At 36.7% G+C, this 22,493-nt stretch overlaps 1 protein-coding gene across 6 annotated transcripts in view; it reads left to right on the forward strand.

Moving 5' to 3' along the window:
• Positions 1–22,493, forward strand: part of LOC106709267 (solute carrier family 12 member 4) — a 196,291-nt gene that overhangs the window by 155,360 nt on the left and 18,438 nt on the right. Inside the window, exons 1-2 of one of the 6 annotated variants that reach the window (XM_014501030.2) lie at positions 9,762–9,846; positions 11,283–11,423. The exons of the other annotated variants lie outside the window; for them this stretch is intronic. Coding sequence (XP_014356516.1) covers positions 11,339–11,423 — 85 coding nt within the window. The 5' untranslated portion in view covers positions 9,762–9,846; positions 11,283–11,338. Of the gene's footprint in view, positions 1–9,761; positions 9,847–11,282; positions 11,424–22,493 lie in introns of those variants that run through there. 6 annotated transcript variants of the gene reach the window in all.

Genomic DNA, 22,493 nt, shown 5'->3' on the forward strand with positions numbered 1-22,493 from the left:
GTTTTCTGATTTAAAAAAGTAAAATGTTTCCTTAAACGTTTTGAACAAAACTTCTTGGGCAACACATTAGTCCCGCACTCGACAAAGAAAATGACTCGCCTCCGGCCGTTGTTGCTCCTAACGTTTGTATTAATACTTCCTTTTATAGTTTGTTTCTCGCAAAACTTCGCCTTTCACAGCGTTTCACTAAACGTCAAGTGGAAATTCATTTCGTTCAAGAAAAAAGAAATAAAAAAGATGAAAGGAAAAATTTGAAGACCTTACAACCGTCTTAGAATTGATGATATTGCTGAAATGAAATCTTAAACCCAACATTGTATGTTTGTAGCTGCACTGTGTCACACGTCGATTTCTCGTAAAAATTTGAGGCAAATGAAACAATCATATCAAAACAAATGTTTGTGAATGAAGACGTTGTGAAACGAGCGCTGACACAAACGTGTTACGACGATCATAAAACCAGTGGATGTAATCCAATTAGGTAAAAGACACCACCAAGAATGTAAAATAAAAGGTTTACGCAATCTCCTTTGCAGCTTGTCTTCGCTACCCTGCGGGAAGTATACTTAATTGTTAATGTACTTATACCTATTTAGTACTGATTTAAAAATAAATAATTCGTAATTTAAAATGTTCCTTTATTTTCTTTTTTAGTAATTTTTTGTTGGTACATTACTTGCTATTGAGTACTAATAAATCATATTAGTTTATTGATCAAAGTTATTGGAGTCTGCTATAAGAGACCTAAGTCTAGAAAAATGGTGAATCACTTGTCCCATGATTATTCCTGTCAGAGCATTTTAAATATGAAAACACCGCCTCTCGTCTAAAACAACAAGGCTTTGAATTTATGAATATTCATCGAATTAATGAGTGTTTTATGCCGCAAGCTGACACGTAATTATGTAAATGAATAACGAACTGTTAAGAATATAATCGTGAGTGACAAGTTTGCGTCATAGTCTCGAAGCTCCCTTATGCTAGTTTCATGAACGGGCAGAATAATGAAGCAGTGCAGTAGGCCACTGGACTGTCCTACTGGACATCCTTTTTTTATATATCATAAGATGACAAACGAGCGAGTGACCACCTGAATTCGTCGAAATAACGAAACGACCGCTGCCGTAGACATCCGAAATTTCAGATGCGTTGCCTACCTTTAATCGACCGAGAAGGGGACGCAAAAAAACAGAATATTTCCCCTTCCTATGCATTCGCTCGCGGCCCATTCGTGCACGTAACAAACATTGTTGTTGCGGGATCTACCACTTTTAAAACATTGGCCTCTTGTTCTACCCCCGTGTGAAATTAGCATTATGTAGGCCAAACGCCGCATCCGCCCTTCGAATCACCGCTCAGAGAGTACGTAATAAGTCCCATTGATGTCCGATGATAAGGCACGGAGTGCACTGTCAAAGGCTATTTAACGCTCCCTCCGCTAGAGGGCATCATGATTATAGAACTTTGTTTCTGATATAGCAATCATGTCACCAATATATTTTTAAACATGTTGCTAATATTGCTTCTTTACTACTATGAAGGAAATAGATATGATTATAATTTATTCCTGATATTTTTTACAGTTTAACTTTTAACAGTGGTAAATCCCGCACCAACAAGATTTGTTGGATGACCGAATGGGTCGGCTCGCCTGGTACAATACCACAACCACACAGAAGACAGGCGTGAAGTGGAAGCAATTCCGCCTTTCTCCTGATGAGTGATGCCAACGGCCTAATTTTAGTCCTCTTCTCCTTCACACCCTTTTCTTATAAAGGAAAGGATGAGAATGAGATGGGGATTTTTCGGAGGAGGGGCCTCCGATAGCAAGCGGTAATATTCTCTTTCTGTGCGTCCCCACCTCCGTCGATTTAAGATGGGCTACGCCTCTGAAATTATGGATGTCAATGGGCAACTGGCAGCAGGATGTCATGCTAAAAAAAACTTAAAAATGTTATACAAAATTTAGTCGCAGTAAGAAGTTGCAAGTAATTTTTATTGCGAACATAACAAAGGTCGCGATGTAGATAACCTCACGTTCGCCGGCGGCGCCCGAGCTCGAGCAAATATATTTGTTGACATTGTGATATAACCATAAACATATAAATACAAGGGAACTGACACATCTATTTCGAAATACAATCTGCTTACAACCTATTTACTTAATCCATCTCTAGTGTTTAACTTGATAAAAATTATGAGTTGATATAGAAACTGCAAGTGTGGTACCGGCCTTAAAAGGATGGATCTAGCGCAAGGCAACAAAATTACAGAGTCAAAGAAAATTGTGCAAGTACTAAGTTTTTTTAAATCTCTACATATCCAATGTTAAAAATCGGAAATAGGATTTTTTCGAAAATTTCAATATAAATTCTATGTTCCTATAAATGTTCATTCATTATATAGGTACATATGTATGTGTGCGATTGTTTATGTGCAGTATTTAATATGTTCAGTATTACATATTCAGTACACTGTATATAATATGTTATAACAAATTAAACCTACAACATAAATAAATATCGAAACCAGATCGCTACATTAATTATTTTCAAAAGCTATATAACTTCAGTATTGTTAAAGCCACAAATACGATACACATTCTGCTTCAACGAACATTGAATCAGAAACAATTTTGTAATATTGTACAAACGCAACGTAGTAAATAAATTAGAGCATATTTATGAAATCTTTTACGATTTTTTACGTTTCATAAAAAATAGCACAAATTGCTGAACATTTTCAATTTTAATTTCAATATGGTTTGCTATGGTTCGAATATTCTAGTAAATCGTCATATTCTAGCATATGTTTCGAGATTGATTATAAAAAAAAATGGTTTCTCTTATTAGTAAACTATAATTAACACATTTTCATTTTTACAACTTTGATGTAAGAAATAATTACGTGCAAGCAGATAGTCAATAATTTTAATAATCTGTGCACATCCTGTTCCATGTAAATTTAATTAATTGGCACGATATTTAATTAATTTGGTGCACTGTTCAAAAGTCATGTGATATGCTATGAATCATTGATTTTCAATTAGTCATTCGTATACCATACCAACATTTAAATAATTTCACAGATATTAAAGCGATCATTGAATTTTAATTACACAAATTGAACTAAAATGTATGTAATATGTATATATTAATAGCAAAACATAGAGTTTAAGGTATTTGCCATTCGCTGTTTTTTTTATCATACGGTAGCAAAGGAACATTCGACCACCTGATTCGTTGAAATAGCGAAGCGACTGCTGCTGAATTGACGGAGAAGGGGACGCTCAGAAAGTGAACATTTCCCCTTACTATGTATGCCTTCCTCGGACAAATCGTTTGTATGAATTATGGTTTTAACATAACATGTACCAGTATAAATCGGCCTCTCCCCGCCCTTTTCCCTAAGAAGGATTGACACAGTGTACTACTTTTCATCACTATCAGTCGTCATATCTATCTACGGATATCTACGAGTGTAAATATAAATCAAAATACGAGTAAACTATCTTTGAATGTTTGTCCTCAATGCAATTTCAAACCACTAGTTGGATTGTAATGTACGAGTACCTTTAAATTATCTGAGGAGGCTCGTAATTCTGATCCAAGCATCTAAAAATCTTGCTTAGTTTTAACATAATTTTGACATTTGATTACATACATACATTTGTACAGACATTTGTGAATATAGTAATAAAAACATAGTAAGCTTAAAGTGTAAAGGATTGATCAACGAGAATGTAAACCTGTCTTATAAATAGAAAATCAATATTATCTTGTAAGCAAGCAACTTGGTATCTTTGTGTTAGGTAAACATGAACGACCTTTGTATGTAGATTGGTTTTGTGTTGTTTTGTTCGAATTCCCAGAATGTATATTGTGATTTGTACAAACAGAAATTGGCAAGTATATTATATATTATAACTTTGAATAATATAACCTTAAATTCAAACATAGAATGAAAACAAGAAAAGAAGACAAAATTCGAAAAAGATATCTAAAAATGTATTTCACGTTACGGTAACATTTTATAAAGAGTTTTGGGAATCGTTTCATTAAAAATTAAATGTCAGGATGATTTAATGTCGAGCAGCTTTTGGGTTCCTTTACTGATTTTGTAAAACATTAAATCTGTCGCGATGAAGCATTATTAAAAGGAGTAAAAGGATCATTTGTTTTCCTAAATGTCGTACTCAAAGACGCGTTATGGCCACTAAGGGTGAATCTTATTATAAATACACTAAGCGGTTGCTTGATTAACCCATAAACCCCTCTGATAGTAACTGTAAGACTTGATAATATTCAGTATATTACACTTACGGTGTTTTATAACACAAAAATGATAATTTCAAAATATTCATTCGCGTAACATCTTTATCTCTATGACAATGACGTCGTAAATGAAAATAACATCCTTTTCTACTTTAAAATACTTGAAACAGTAATAACATGGCTACATTAGCTACAGCGACCGCTCGGTATAGTTTTGGTATAAAGTTGTCTGGACAAACATGACAGACTTTTTTTTTTTTTTTTTTTTTTTTTTTTTTTTTTTTACATCTACAGACGCTTGGTCCGTACTCTTTTCTGCACAGGTTTTAGTTATGTTATTATTATTATTTTTTTTAATTAATATGCCCTGTGCTACATTGTTTGTTCCTGCTTACTTATAAATACATATCATTTAACTTACTTATAATTAACCATTTACTATACTAAACTTACTAGTTAAATTATTTATACTATTACTTATATTATATTTTTTTTATATATATTTAAACTGTGGCGACGGATATAGTGTTTCTCATTTTTAGGAGACCTTCTACGATCGCCGCGTCTCGATTTCTCATCGCCATTTTTGTGTTATAGGCGATGATTTTGTCGGTTGGCGCGTTCGTTGCCCTCAGGATAAGTCTTGCTGTTGCGTCTTGGCGGTCGTCCGTGTAATACGCACATTCGGCCGTGTGCCTGGATACCGCTACCACAGCGTGCTGTACGCTGTCGTGCAGCTGCAGCTTCCGTGCTGTGGAACGCAGGATGATAACCGTCCCGTACGTTAACCCTTGTGCTTCGTGTACCGTCAGCAGACGCGATCCCTCACCAGTTCCGTAACCAAGATGGTGTAGATTCTCCTTTTCTTCTTGGGTAAACACTAGGAAAAGGGTGTTGGGTACTGATGTAGGTATTTTCGCTCCTGTGTATCTTTCGATCTTGTACGAACGCACTTGGGTTTTAGACGAATATATGCCGCTGTAGATCTCGTTTAGCGCATATGCTACGTCTAACGGGTTTCGGTGCGTGCATAGCAATTCCTGACTTACTCCGGTTATGAGGTTGGGGCGAGTGTACTCCATTATGAAGAGGTTTTCTCTGTCTATGTAGGGGAGTTGATTGTTGTCACCACACAGAAGCACTTCCTTGGCGCCACTGATCCGCTGGGCCATCACGATTGCTCCAAAGTGATTCATAAGTGCCTCGTCTACGATGAGTCGGGAACAGGTCTTGTGATCTCTAAGCCCGTTCACCAGTAGCGAGGCCATTGTGCGCACTTTGGATTTCGCTTTGGGACCGATGCGGTTCATGAGCTTCTCGCGTAGGTCTTTAGCCGCCTCTGTTGTTGTGGTGATGACAATGTCTCCCTGTTGGCTGAAGTTATTGACCACCCAGGTTGTCTTGCCGCACCCAGGGACACCATTGACCCACCTTATTGTCGGCACAGTCCAATTGTCTAGGTCCTCGGCGCTCAAGATGGTTTCCGCCATCTCGAGAACTTTATGCTCTAAAACGACCTTTGTGCTTTTGGCTACGACAACAATGGGGTCATCGGGGGGAGATTTATAGGTTGTCTTCCCTTTTCTTTTCGTCTCTGCTTCGTCCAGCTCGACGAAGCCCGCTGACCTACTATATGCCGCCATATGTGTCTTCATTGTGCCGTGGATTGTCTCGGACGTGATGTTGTTGTATATGGCAGCTTCTGACTCCTCGAGCTTGGTTTTTAAGATTGTCTCGTTGTTGCCTGCAAATGCGTCTAGTATCTCCCTGCAGGTGGCGAGGTTTACTTCCCTCGTTGCTCTTGTGAGGGCTTGAAACTCGAGGAAGGCATTTACATAGTGGTCCCGGGTTTCGCTCACTGGCCGAAGCAGAGGCGGAATGACTTCTCCCTTGTCGGCTCTGGTTAGGGTGGTGGGTGTTTTCGGTGGAGAGTAAGTGGTTGTTGTTTTGTTTGTTATCTGGCTGTGGCTCCTTTCTTGATTTCTGGCTCCGGGTATTGATTGGGCTGCAGCATTAATGATTTTAAGGAGCTCGTTAACCATTCCTCCTGTCACTGATCTTTCCTGGCTTCTCCTCTGTCTGGTTTCGTCTACAGCTGTCGTGCGTTCGCTCACTGTTCTTAGCTGTAGGCGTTCCGAGCCGCTCAGGGTTGATAGGTTCGCTATGGGGTGGCCCCAAGCATCCACTGGGTTAGTCGCTGTTGCTGAGTCGTATTTAAGTAGGTAACTGAGGTTTTCACCCCTGTCCTCATATACGATGATCTCGTGATCGACGCTGTGGTAGAGGTTGTGTATCTGTCCTGCCATTTTCGAACAGTTTCCTCTCTGATCTTCCTTTTGACGTAGGAAATCGGGATGCTATCGTAGTCCGTAGAGCTTGCATTCTTTAGTGCCCCCGACTTCGCGAGCTCGTCGGCCCTTTCATTGCCCGGTGTTCCGACATGGGCCCTGAGCCAGAACAGACGGAGTTTTCTTCCCTCTTTGTTTATTTCTGCTATTGTTTGTTTTATGGTATGTGCCAAAGGATGACTTGTTTTCGGGTTGCTCAGGAGATCTAGCGAAGATCTTGAGTCGCTGAAGATATTTGCCGCCGGAACGTCCTTTGATTTTATCGCCTTAGCAGCGCTGTGTAGCGCATAAAGCTCCGCCTGGAAGACTGTGCATCGGGGGTCCAAACTGAAGACTGCGTTACTGGACTCTTTTCCCTCCTCCCACCATGATAGAGCAGCTCCGACTCCTCCTTCTATTTTGCTGCCGTCCGTATAGATGTGAGGGCCGGTTATTTGGTGTTTTCGGAGTGTTTCCGTGCTCGTGTCTTCCAGGAGTTCGTAATTTGCGTTGATTTGTTTAGAGGGATGTGGTGTGTTTGGGTATGTTATGTGGAGTTCGAGTTCTTTACCTGGCGGTATGTAGTCATTTAGTCCTTTCTTTTTGGTCAGGAACAGGGTGGCGCATTCGGCAATTCTTAGGTCCAGCGGTAGAAGACCAGAGAGACTGAGGGCGGACGTGAGTGAGACGGTGCGGTACGCCTTGCATATCTTCTGCGCGAATCCTCTCTGCAGCGTGTTTAATCGGTCTTTGACCATTTGTAACTCCGCTGCAGGGTACCATGCGCTACTGGCGTACAGCACTATTGGCTCAATGACCGCCACGTAGATGGTCCTCGTTATTTCTCCACTGAGGCCCCAAGTCACCCTCGCCGCGCGCGCAAGTTGTTTGTAAATGTCGGCTGATTTCTTACATATAGCTGCTACGTGCTTTACGAAGGTGAGTTTGTGGTCGATTGTGAGTCCCAGTATTTTGATCTCTTCTACTAGACCTATTTGCTTGCCTGCTATTAATAGTTTTGGGGGATCCCACTTGAGCTTTTTTGTCACCACCATGGCGTTGGTTTTGTGTGGGGCGAATTTCAGCTTGTTTTGGGCTCCCCATTTAACTACTGTTCGGAGTACTTCGTTGGCCTGTTCCTCTAGGACGCTGGAAGTGTGCCCGGCAAAGACCAGCACTACGTCATCCGCGAACGCTTGGCAGACTTGACAGACTTTAGTACAATGGAAAGGGACGGTTGTTTCCTATCCTCACCTGTGGACCTAGCACGAATATTTGTGACAATCGCCTTCGTATTTTTATCGTCAATTATGTCAAAATTAGTATGAGATATATGATGTACTTTATAGCCCGATAAAGGCGCTGCATAAATTTTAAACACAAATTTTGTCGAAAACGATACGATGGCAATTCTCACATACATTCGTGCTAGGCCCACTATTCTTTCATAAGTCCTTTAGAAGCTTTTTTCTAGTAGTCGGCCACTAAATTCCTTTTTTCACGCCACGTCATCGTATAGTATTAAATGCTGAATGGAAAAGAGCTTGTAATCTTGCCCATATTAGATTAATAATTTACGTCTTCACTTTCCCGATAAGCGGCCTGAAGCCTAGTAGATATAAGAAATTTCTCTATACTATATAATACATCAGAAAACAATAAACTAAACACCTTTGTTCACAACATTATGTATTCCACTTGATTTATATCTGCGACCTACAATTTATAAATCATAAGTGAATTTTAAAAAGGTTTAAAAGGCAATGTAGTAAACACAATATGGACGTATAAAACATAAGATTAGAAGGCAAATATTGTAGTCATATTATTCTAAAGACAAAACACAATATAATATGTCAGTATTCGTTGCAGTTATACATTCACGGAGGGCAGGTCAGAAAGGCTTATTTTTTGTCACTGCCTTGGAAATTTATTAAAATAACACACACGATGACAGAGAACAAACACCTTATCTCGTGTTACATTAACGATGAACCGTACTGAACACAATCAATATACTTTCAAATCTCATAACTTTAAAAACTAGTGAATATAAAGATATAAGCAAGAAATATATAATATTTAGTTTAAAGATTTATTCATTCAAAATAATCCGCTTAATGCTTGTTAGGGTATGCAACAATGTAAATAAAACGCAATGAACAGCCAAACTTATAATTAAAGGGTTCAGTCGAACTTCAACTTTATTTCGTTATCCAACGATTCGAGTGATTAATGTGTTTTGTTTGCTATATAAGCGAGCAAAGTTAGAGACACTACTAGACTATGGCTCTATAGAACAATGGCTCGCTGCGACCCTTCATTTAGGGCGGATACACTAAAATTTGGCAGCAGGCCATGGGGGGAACAATTTAGAAAAGAAAATTATTATAAGATAAGAATTAGGTTAGATATCAACCAAGTAGGTCAAATACTTTTATCATATCTTATTGTATCTACATGTTTATAATCTAATTTGTATTTATCTTGTTATTTATTATACACAGTCGTGAAGATTTTGTTAAAAATATTGTAATACACATTTAACCTACTAAAATATTGTGCTGTGAAATCTTATTTGCATTTCCAATATTTAAAGGAAAACCTTACATTTTCTTATTTTATAGCTCATTGACTTTGAAAGAGTTCTACGAGTTCTTAAAATAGGTACATATTATTTCAATAGTCTGTTATAAGACTTAAGTTTTTTTATCAAATATTAAATTTATTATTAGCATGAATCATTCTTAAAAAAATTAGCTTAAAAAATTAAGTAACTTGTAAGAAAACGAGCAACGACATGGGAGACATTCGAAACAATTCAATAGTATTAGTAAAGATCGCCTCGTATGTGGCATGCGGAGATAAAAAACCGGGGCGAAGATAAAGCGGGAGCGTATCGTAAATCAGTACGGGGCGGAGAGGGAATTGAAACGTCGCGGCGTCGAGCGGGCGGCGGGCGGGACGCGTGCGCGGCGGCGCGGGTGGCGGGACGGCGGGGCGGGCGGCGCAGCCTCCCGGTGCAGCACTCCGCCGCCGCCCGCCGCCCGCATCGATCCCGCCCGGGCAGCAGCACTCGGCTGCTCGCGCTGCTCGACGCGCCGGCACGCGCTCGCGCCCGCCCCGACTCCCGCCCGCCCCCGCTACCCGCTACACATCTCACCACAGTGCTGCAGATTAACGCTTACGTAACGTTCAGGCTATTGTGCGTGACAGGTTCTAAGTGAATGCCGATTCTCCGACAGGCCAGTATACATAAAACGCTTACATTCATTCTCAATGTTCATTTTGTTATTTCAAATCGACATCATACGAAGAGCGCGTAGAGAAAGTTCCCGCTACGTCCGTAGCCCCTGCTACGCACGAACATAACCTCGCAGTTTCATACGCGCCTTCCCGCCGATACTTCACCGCTTGCATACAAATTACGGTCTTATAGCTTTAAACTTAGAGTTGAAAAAGGATTGTCTTAAAATTGAAATAGTTAAAGTTTAAGTGCGTCTTACAAACTTTTCATATACAAAGTGATTTAGCGCGCCATTAAAAAAAATTCATGAAATAAATCTTTCATCTTCAATCATTTAAATTTAATTTTAAAGGACCACACTAAAAGATAAACCACATAACTATAAGAAAATTTTTAGAATATTATCATCTTTTGATTATCTTCATCGCAATTTAGATATCTAATTATAATCGTGTTTTAAGACATATAACCATAAATATAATTATTTTCCCTTATTTAATTACATTTTCGCCCCCCGCCCCCCTTAAATTGTTCAATTTTTTGTTTAATTCATTGATTCGCAAGTTTCTGATTATTTTATTTGATATCTAAGTAAAATTTTCTTTTTAGTGGCTTTCTTTGTTTAAAATTTTTGAATCTGATTTAATATAGGATAATTTAAGAATATGCTGCCTATAAACCTAGCTGTTTAAGTATCTTCCTTAAATACTTTTCCGTAAGGTGCTGATTTCAATGTGGCACATACTGGATAACAATAATGAAATCGACTTTAGTTTTAGCTCGTATTTAAATCTGGGTTTATTTGTAAACCACTTTTTCTTTCATAGATCTCCAAATCACTCGACTTGTTGTGGAATAACTTAAAAAACATAAATCATCACCCGCTCACTTAAAATATGTTAATTATTTCAAACAGATAATTCAAACATTGGATATAAATATTTGTTAGTGCGCATGTATTTGGTCAAATACAAAACATGTGGGACATCTATTTAACACTAATTAAGTGATTCCAAGCACTAATTAGTGTTGGTAATTTAACGAACATTTGCCATAGTCTATATTTGTCAAACAAGGACGCGTCAAGTCACGGCGTAAGCGCAACGTGATCGCTATCGATTAATACATCACGTCCTAGAAAACACATAAAAGAAACCCAACATTGTCAGCAATAAGTAAATACGAAGGACCATGGCACAGCGATGCCGTCAAGCCACTGATTATATTATTTATTTAAAAAAATTGGTTGACACAAACACGTTTTGCGGCAGAGTTTTTGTATTTTTATGAGTAAAAGTAAATAGAGTGTCGGAGTATTTGCTTATTAGTCATAGGAAATCGCTCATCGTTCATCGCCCATCAATTTTGTGTATTTGGTCCCTAGGAGTGGTCGCGTGCGCACTAACATTCTAAAATTTACGTATTCGGAAACAGTAATGAAAGGCGGAGTCGTCGCGTAAGTTCGGGCGTTTTCGGCAAGTGCTGTGAACATGTCCTCGGAAAAAGAGAAGATGGCGACCAACGAAAAGAAATCGCCCTCTAACAAGAGTAACTGTGCCTCGCCCGGGAAGAAAGGTAATTATAATTTTTGAACGTAAAAATCAAAAAGAAATAACTTAGAAAGACACAAGCATTTAATTAATTTTTAACAAAATCAAAATTACATTGTCGTCGATCTATACACTATACTATATAATACAATGTTTTTCAAATAAAATTCATTTGAAATCAAAGAAACTCATCCTTCTTTTGGTCTTGTCATATGCCCATATTGTAATTAACTTGAGGTATTTAACAAGTATTTAATGTCGAGGGCTGGTGAATCATAAGAGTATATAGTATAAGAAATATTAATACATATAACTAAAGATAAAAATTCAAGTAATGCATATAACATTTAATTGGACATTTAATAAACTACTCTTTGTCTCGCGCCGCCGAATGAATTTTAATATCGTACGGTATTAATAATTCCTCTCATATAAATAAAAGAATATTAACCTTTATTGTTATTGAAAATCTTTTGTTAAGAACGATATGCAAGTTTTAATTTATATTTTCTATAGGTTTTTAACTTTTGTTCTGAAATTTTTCAAATTAATCTTTTGTAAATCAAATTCGTCATTAACCTATCAGATTGGTCTAAACAAGACGATAGCCTCGATTTCAGAGGCACATTTTGCAATGACAATATCTTTGAGAAAACAAAAAAATACTTTTTGTCTTTTTTTCTTTCGCGTTTTCGCGTTTACGTGAAAAAGGTAAGACCACGTGCAAGTAAAAGTATTATTATTCAATATTTACGCACTTAACCATCACCCAGCAGTGCAAGGTGAAAGAAAAGAAATACGGAAATAAACACGTGTTGCATTTGTCGGGCTTCACGCCTTTACACACCCAAAGCCGGGGAATCCGGTTAATGCAACATGATCGTACGCACCCGATTAAGTATGTTTCTATTGCTACAAACTTAAATGTAAAAATGTTAACGAATGAATTCAATGGAAATGTAAATTTTTAAATGAAATCAATACTGAAGTTACTTGAAGTCTTTTATATAAATTTAATCTAGAAAATACTTATCAATACACATAAAACCATTTTCATCCTCTTAAAGTAGCCAGAATCTGCAATTCCTCTGGTGTTGCAGATGTCCATGGGCAGCGTTGATCACCTCGGTGTACTCGCCTCTCGTTTGCCCCGTTCTCTCATAAAATAATATTAATGAAAAATGCTAAACCAAAAGTTTGGAACGTATTATATCTGTTAGAGAAATAAATTTATTCTTTAACTTTAGTACACCTCAACTATAACTGGTAAATCAAACGTCAAAATAAAAAGCAGAAGTCAAAATCTTCACTTTTTAGGCTCAATGTTATTCACATGTGATTAATGAATCGACATCGAGTAATTAAGAATCAAAGAAAACCAAGGTTATTATCTGATTGCTTTTCAACAGTGTCCAGCTGATTGTTGAAGGATCGATTACACAAGAATAAGATAAGCATGTTCTTTGTAAATAGTTTTTATTCAACCTTTTTTTTCCTGTCGCAATTCAATATCCTGTCAGCATTTGGTTTAATTATCTTTTTTATCTTAAGCCGGCTACACACCTTCAGTTATAACTGTCCAATCTTGACCGAAATAAGACCTGTACAGTTTAACTGACAGTTACAATTTCAACTAAATACTTAACGTTTTAACTAAACAGCTCTACCACTCAATTGAGATTGTGCAGATTAAACTGTCTATAGCTGGCTTTATCTTACAAAAAAATTATGGTAAACTTAAATTTGCACTTTTTGCTACTTTGTGGTTACTTCATTAGACTTGAAATTACGTTGCCAGTTATAATCTTGAAGTATATGAACGAGCTCAGGTTATGAAATAATCCTGTGAAACCGCAACAGTGCCGAGCGTTTAGCTCCGGAGGCGGCGGTTAAACGTTAAGATACATATTCAAGAGTATTAACATATAAATAGTTTGACCACTAAAGACCAAGGAGGTTACGACCCTAAGCCGTTTTACTTGACTAATTATATTTAAAAATAACTAAAAAAAAATCTTTAAAATTGGGCAATTTATTTATAATACAGGTGTGACAAAAAAATGCCAGGAAAAATGTACAAGATCACCGCTTTCTTGTAATTACTTTAATAAAAAAATCTAGTTCAGTACGGTCTTTATATTGTGCAAGACTTGTTTTTCTTTTCTCTGTCTACAAACAATATGAGCTACGATAGTCTAACAAGTTTTCTCTAGATGTTTGAACTGAAAATAAGCCTGTAATAATAATGCTTTATTACTTATGATATCGGCGTATCATAAGTAATAAAGCATTATTACTTATGATACGCTCAATTTTTGAACGAAATAGGACAAAACAAAAACATTTTTACATTCAGCCTGTCGTTGAAGTTAAAAAATACGTTTTTTTGCAAAGTTCCTTAATGAAATCCGACGACTGTACTTTCCTAAAAGTTTCTCTGGATTGTTTTTACTCACATATCGTATTAACTTTGAGTTTTTCTTCAAACTCCTAAAACAGACTTTTAAACTGTACCCAATTACGTTTATTACTTTTGACCTTTTTCTGAATTTAAGTACTTACGATGGAAACTACATTTCTTTTAAACGAGATTTTACTTTATCTACTCTTAAGTTTCGTACTACAAACCTTTAATGTTTACTCAAAACTTTCCTTCTAGAATGTTGTGTGTGTTCTTAAGTATTGCTTAAAATTCAAATGGTTTTAATTTTTAAACTTGACGATTATAAGTCTAACTGTATCTTAAAAAAAAAAGAGTGACTGACAGCAAATATTAACACCAACCGTATGAACAAAGACCAGTACTATTAATTTATTATAAAAAGTAGTAAATTCTTACCAAATATTGAAATAATTCGAAGACGAAAATGTAAAAAGTCTGTTTCAAATTGTCACGTCAAAGGGGATATTAAATTCTGTTCGTTTGGTTGAAATCCTTTGTTCCCCTCCGCGGAACGGACGAACACAATTTCCAGTTAAATTTGGCAACGCACTTTGACTTTCATCGAGCACCAATTAATTAGTCAAAGAATTTTCCGACAATACCTTTTCTTTACAGAATTCTTTTCGCAGATTTTTTACCTAAACTAGTTAAAGTTAAGAGCACTTGACAGATTTTAACAGCTTCAGAAAATCGAATTTCTCTTATAAGGGAATTGTGAAAGCTCTGCGCGAAGAAGAATGAAAAATAATTTCGAACTTAAGGACCTTTTTATACTCATAAGAGGTTCTTGTTCTTTGAATATTTTGATGAGCAGCTTTAATTATAACATAATTTTGATTACAGTTTGTAGACAAACAACGTCAATTGTTAAAGGTCTATAAACGGAATTCGCTATTCTAATAGATCACGAACATTCTCAACGTACAATTTACAAGACAAAGGAAATTTTAACTGATAAATTATTTCATCCAATCTAGTAAATTTTAAAAACAAAAGTATCATATTGTTCCAACCAGTATTGCACAAGAACGCATTAAAAATAAATTTTCTTTTTAGCATACTTCTACGTAAAAAATCTACACTTTTTGAATTTTTTATTTTCTAAAACGAGTGTTAAGATTTTTATTAAGTAATTTCGAGACGAAAGTAAACACACCTTTGGCTTCCATTGAAATTGGTAGCTACTTTAATTCTAGCATCCCTTTGATGTGAAGGGAGCGACGCAAACTAAAGTGTTTGCTGTACACACACGCGTTCACATTCATACGACAGTAAATAAAACAAGGTATACATAGTATTAAAGACCCAGGCACCGAGCCTGTAATTGATTTTATCGATCACGTGCCCATTAGTTGGCTTACCTTGAAACATTGTGTCTTGCATGTGTCTTTATAAAGTAGAAAAAAAGAAACGATTATTTCGCTAATATCATGTAACAGCAACCCATTAGTAAGAGAAAAACTTGTGGAGTGGAGAGATTAATGAATGTGGCTATTGACATTTTGGTTGTTTAAGAATCTATACCTGTTTTACATTCACTAACATTATATTTGATCCACGAATATAATGATGACAATTTGAAGAAACTACACAATATAACATTAACAAGTAAAATAAATTGTTACCAATATAATTTTAAGAAAAGATTTTTTTATATTCTATGTGATTCGAAGTTTAAAGATTCTTATATTGAATAGAGAAGTCGTAGTGCAATGGTAGCAGGTATTGTGTTTACAACAATAACCTTAGTGCATGGAGCAGCTTTGTTCGTAATATTTGACTAAAGCTTTCACTTAGATGAGTTTCAACAAACAAATATTCACAAGTAAAACGTTCTCGGTAAATAGGACAAAAGTTTTAATACGAATTTTATTGCGGATCCGAAGCATAAAAAGTTTATTTTAACTTTATTTCAACTGTAGTCGGAACGGACTATAACTATGTCTGGAATACAAAATGTATTTATTCTTGCAATTTTTTTCCTAACTTTCTTTCGATGCCACCCCTGCTTTACGTACATTTCGGAAACGAGTATTTCTTATATTGTTTTTTGTCACTATTTTAATCCAAATAATTTCAACTAAAAGATTTCCTTCCAATATTATCTCTTTTGCAACTTATTTTGTTCTTAACACTCATACATACCCGATATATACGTGAATATAAAATTATTCAGAAAAATATATTGATGAACAAATCTTAAGTAATACGATAAATAAGTATTGACTGGAAGTAATTAAGAGTCCCATAACTTGGTCACGAGTTAAGTAATTTCTGTGTGGAAAGAAAATTAGAGCACAGCAGCGGTCGGATACGATTTGGCCTGAAGCCAATCGCTTCTCGCTGCAGGAGATTTGAGGGCAAATCAAGTGGAAACCGAACACGGAATACAGATGAAATTCTAAATTTTCTAACCTACTGCATGCTTTTCTTTATGCAAAAGTTTACTTGCCTTGGAGAAGAAAATTATTGTTTTAAAATAACGAACCGTCCGAAAGGACTAAAAAGAAAGATATAAAATGTTGTTTTATATTATATAATTTATATTATAACCATATTTAATGCGGAAATACCAAACTTTCTATCACAAACCAGCTTATTATAACTCTGGAACTAATCCTATTGTTGGAAACTAACTCTCCGCTACAAATTTGTTTAACAATGTCCATTCAACGTTATACGCTATCTTAATACGGCTTTATGCTAGCGCTTTGTCTTCCACGGCCTTTAAAAGCCCACTTGATCAATCTCACGATAAGCCCTCGCTTATCGTCTGTATTAAATATAGAGTACTACCTAATAAACTTTCCGCTTTAGGCTTCAGATTAGCTGGTCCGCATAATAAAGTTGCTACATTTCTGTACTTTGAAGTTAAGGCTTAAGGTCGCTTAATCTTACTAATATTATAAATGCGAATGTTTAGATGGATGGATGTTTGTTTGAAGGTATCTCCAGAACGGCTCAACAGATCTTGATAAAATATGGCACATATGTAGAAAATGTTATGTTATGTATATTAGGGTGGGTCAAAAAAATCAACTATTTTTTTTTTTACAATTAATACGGAAAAATGGGTTACTAGGCACCTTAAAAAAATTCTCACCAAATATGAACTCTTAATTTTAATAGGAAGATCCTCCGCGTCGCAGTTTTTCATTTTTTTCTCAGTCCAATAGAAAAAAATTCATTCCTCATCATTAATTGGTCGTACAGAATTTTTTTTTTAAGAATTTTGTAGGAAATTTAATGCTCTACAAAAAAGGTATCTTATGTTTTTTCCGTAAACCACACCATTTCACTAATATTGAAGATTTAAGATTGATTATTTTAAGTCAAATGTCACTTTTGTTTATGAATTTTATAACTCGACAAGAAATGGCTATTATTGAATGCGCAATAGAAATTTTTGTAGCAAATTAACTGCTCTATAAAAATGGTATCATATGTTTTGGCGATTAAATTAAGCGTTCAAAAGATATTCATCATCAAACTTTCATATATACCGATTTTAAGAGTTTTTGATCAAATAATCGAAAAATTTCAATTTAATCTAGCAGTTTTGAGAAAATTTACACGAAAAAAATTTTTTTTTATCAACTGAGAAACTTCAAAATGTTTTTCAAGCTTTTTTTTATGTGTAAGTATTTTTATCTACATTTAAAAAAATAAATTGTACATTATTTATCGCTTAGTTAATCATTTATCAATAAAAAAAGCAAAGTTTTCATTATAAATATATTATGATTTCAGTTTTAGAGAAAAAAATGTCCAATTAGTTATAAGAAATTTTTTTATTTCAATTTTCAACTGAGCTATTTACTTTCAAACAATTTTTTGTTGCAAGTAGGGTAGTTTTTTCGATGCTCTTTCACAACTTGCAATAAAAATTGAAATTGCTCTTCGTCTTTCGTGATCGTGATTTCTAATGATGAAAAATAAAAAGTTTGGAATTATTGAATAAAAATTTTGAAAACAAAATTCAAATAATACTTACATTAAAGACAAAAAATGAAATTTTCTCAAAACTGATAGATTAAATTGAAATTTTTCGATTATTTGATCAAAAACTCTTAAAATCGGTATATATGAAAGTTTGATGATGAATATCTTTTGAACGCTTAATTTAATCGCCAAAACATATGATACCATTTTTATAGAGCAGTTAATTTGCTACAAAAATTTCTATTGCGCATTCAATAATAGCCATTTCTTGTCGAGTTATAAAATTCATAAACAAAAGTGACATTTGACTTAAAATAATCAATCTTAAATCTTCAATATTAGTGAAATGGTGAGGTTTACGGAAAAAACATAAGATACCTTTTTTGTAGAGCATTAAATTTCCTACAAAATTCTTAAAAAAATTTTTCTGTACGACCAATTAATGATGAGGAATGAATTTTTTTCTATTGGACTGAGAAAAAAATGAAAAACTGCGACGCGGAGGATCTTCCTATTAAAATTAAGAGTTCATATTTGGTGAGAATTTTTTTAAGGTGCCTAGTAACCCATTTTTCCGTATTAATTGTAAAAAAAAAAATAGTTGATTTTTTTGACCCACCCTAATGTATATGTTATAATATTATGAATTTATTTTTGAACAAAATATATTTTGATACCTACAAATTATGTTAAATATTGTTATGTTCGTAATAATGCTACTTCGTGTTAAATTTGAGAGTTCACGATTAGTGTATGATTTGATTAAATGATTTCAACCTTATAAATATTTAAATTATGGTCCTGAGAGATAAAAAATAGAGCAAAGTTATGCTAATTAAACAGAAAATCTACAATAAATTCAGGATGAAACTTACGTAATTCTAAAAGCAGTTAACTCCAGCGACAAGTTTAATATCCACGTCGTTTCTGTCTCCGTTCGCTCGAGCTACTTTTTTGAACAGAAAGCGAACTGAACAAAACGAAAACTGCTCTCGCTGCAAGCTCCAGATACTGTCGAGTCACGCTGCAAATGACACATTCAAACTAACCTGCTAAATGATTTCCACTGAGGTTTTAACTTTAAATACACCCTCATTAAAATTTCAGATGACACGTTCCTAATAATTTATTGATAAGCAAACAAAGTGCACGTTCACATACATTGACTATGTAAACGCGGTAATGCAAAGGTTCTTATAGTTGGTCGTTGCACGGTGGGACGAGTACAAAACTGCGGGAATACGATAATTGAGGCAGTTCTGCTAAAGGAAGGAAGCACAGTACCTTGTCTCTTTTCACCGGTCTTCTCCTGCTTCTGGACACCTCCAGCACGAACCCGCACTCACTTTAAGGACTTTTTCGAATAAAAAGTTGCGGAGCGGCACACGCACAACGACGACGATTTCAGCCATTATAACATTTTTCAAAACGCGCGATTGCGGGGCGCGTCCTTCTCGCTCACCTGTACTGTGCGGGAAAAGGACGGGAAAGGATGCAACGACCAAACGCAAAAACGGCGTAACCATTCCCCCGGGCTTGAAGGAACGCCTTCAAAAAATTTAGATGAAAATAACGCGATATCTAACTTCTAACTAAGTACCTACATAACTAATACGACTAATGACTAAGATTAATGAAAAAACGAATGTAAATTAAGCGCGCTACTGATTAGGTAACGGACAAAGACGAACAACGGGACGCAAGTACGATCCAGTCGTAGTCCTAACCCGGGCGACGCGAGTGACTCCTGTGGAGTCGGGAAAAACTTCCTCTATGACACCTAATGGCCAATGTAGCGGTGGTGTATTATCAGTTATGATAATTACGACTGAACCCACAACGACTGGATCTACCGGCGTATTCCACTTACGACGCGATTGCAACGTATGGAGGTAATCCCTTCTCCAGCGCTTCCAGAACGATTGAATTAATTTATCTAATAAGTTGTGCCTAGCCACAATAGTAAGGCTTTCATCTATTTCTTCCGCTGGCAAATACCGTAAAGGTGAGAGATTTAAAAAATGCGCCGGAGTCAAAGCAAGGGGTTCCGAAGGATCACTAGAGAGCGTTGAACATAAAGGACGAGTATTCATTACCGATGCAATTTGAGCAAGCACAGTGCTTAACTCTTCAAACGAAAGAGTGGTGTCACGCGACAGACAGTCGGCGGGATTGTCTGTACCCGAAATATGATATAAATTATGCGGCGCTAAATTATTTTGTATTTTTGAAACTCTGTTGGCTACAAAGGTATTCCATCGGGGAGGCGAGGAATGTACCCAGCAGAGAGCGACAGTTGAGTCCGAAAATGCGAATATGTTACGAAAAACCACGCGACTTTGACATGCGTCTACCATCTTTTTAATAAGTTGAGTTAATAAAAGAATAGCACAGAGTTCAAGACGAGCGAGTGAGACAACCTTTTTTGGAGAAACCTTAGATTTAGCTGTTATCAAATTGATTGTATTAGAGTCCCTATTTTGGACGTGAAAATAAATAACTCCCCCGTACGCTTTCTCGCTGGCGTCTGCGAATGCTAAAATAGTAATTACACTATCAGCGACGATACCAATGTGACGGGGAATTTTTATATCACCTAACAAGGGAAGTTCTTCTCTTAAACGTGTCCATAATTTAACTATATCTTCAGGCGGAGTGTCATCCCAATCACAGTTACACAGCCAAAGCTGCTTGATAATTAATTTTACATACAAAACGACAGGTGCGACAAATCCCATGACGTCCCATATTTTAGCGACACACGACAATATCGAACGTTTAGTACAAGTTTTTATGGGAGTATTAATTTTTATACTGAAATAATCGGACGTGGGAGACCAACACAAACCGAGTATCTTATGTTGATTTGACTCGTCAAATTCTTTTACTTCCGGTAGACGGTGCGATGGCGGAATCGAATCTAAAACCACTTGTGAATTACTAGACCATTTGACCAATTCAAATTGTCCCGCTTTCATGAGACCTATCAACTCTGAAGCGGTAGAAATGCCCAACTCTTCAGATGGGACTGAGTAAACGAAGTCATCCATATATAGGCTTGTATCGATGACTTCCCTAGCCTGAGGGAACGAAGCGCCTTCGTCGGCCGCCAGCTGCTTAATAGTGCGCAGCGCATGAAAGGGGCTAGATTTGAGACCGAATACTACACGATTAAATTCATAAACCTGTAAAGGTTGTTGCGGGGAAAAACGATACAAAATGCGTTGAAAACGCCTGTCAGATTCTCTTATGCCGATGCTTAGAAACATCTGACGAATATCAGCGGAAAGAGCGATCGAAAATAAACGAAAATTATTAATTATGTCAAACAAACTACCTTGAAGATTTTCACCTCTATATAATAGGTCATTAAGAGAAAAACCAGTGCTGGTTTTACAACTACCATCGAGAACTACACGTAACTTCGTTGTGACCTTATCTTCTCGGATCACACCGTGATGCGGAATAAAATACGAACTTTGTGAAGAATTACAATTTATAGGCGAAATATAACCCTTTTCTAAGTATTCGCGGATTACATTGTCATATGCGATTTTTAAATGTGGAGAAGCCTGCATCTTTCTCTCTAAGCAATAAAACCGTCGCTCACTAGCCTGACGCGAGTTACCGAGACAGCTGACGTCAACCTTGAAAGGCAAAGCCACCACGTAACGACCGTCACTAGCTCGCGAGGTAGTACTCGAGTAAAACTCCTCACACAATTTATCATCGGGACTAAGTACTGGAGAGACGTCGACTTCCTCCAGCTCCCAGAATTTCCGTATAACGGAGTCTAATGGATCTGCGGTGCAGCAATATGAAACGGACTCGTGAGTATCTACGCGGACCGGAGCGTCACCAACAATGACGTAGCCGAGGACCGTTTCTAACGCGAGCGGTGAGACATGCGGAGGTTGTCCTTGAACCTTATTCGATAAAAGAAGATGCGGAAAATAGAGGCACCGATCAACATTTGAATCGGGCCCGAGCAATAGTAGGTATCGTCTGCTAGCGGAAGATCTTTAAAATTCGACAATAACGAAGGATCGGCTGTTGCGGTCGGTAACCGTTCTGTTATTTTATCTACAACCAACGAATCAATATTATAAAAAATGTTGCGATCGAAACGAGAATGGAATTTAAGTTTTACGGAACCTTGAATGGCTTTACTCGAACCTCCTATCCCCTTAACCACTGAACAAGCGGGTCTTATGTTTGTGTTTAAACCTAGAATTTGACAACAAGAACGAGTAATAAAATTGCTTTGAGAAGCGCTGTCTAACAATGCGCGAACGCAATGTTCATTACCACGAGAATCTACAACGATAATACGCGCGGTTGCTAGTAATACCGTGGTAGGGCCACGAATATCGCTGCGAGTAATACTGCGACTATTCGCCAGCGCACAAAGCGTGACGTCATCGGTGCCTGCGGAGCGAGCGGGGCGCGTATTCGACTCGCTTGTAAGAGCGGGACGTGCGGCCGCGGCGGCCGTGAGTCGTGTGTTCTGTTGTGCGGCCGTCTGAGCGTTTCTCGCGGTAGCGGGTTCGATTCCGAAGCATAATAAAGTATGATGTTTAGCGTTACATTTTTTACATGAAGATGTCGAGGCACAAGCGGAAACGCGATGACCAGAACTTAAACAATTTATGCATAAATTTTTCGACTTGACGAATTTAAAACGTTCATTCGGTTTGTAGTTATTAAATA

Source organism: Papilio machaon, chromosome 2 (genome assembly GCF_912999745.1).
Source record: "Papilio machaon chromosome 2, ilPapMach1.1, whole genome shotgun sequence".
Lineage (NCBI taxonomy): Eukaryota > Metazoa > Arthropoda > Insecta > Lepidoptera > Papilionidae > Papilio > Papilio machaon.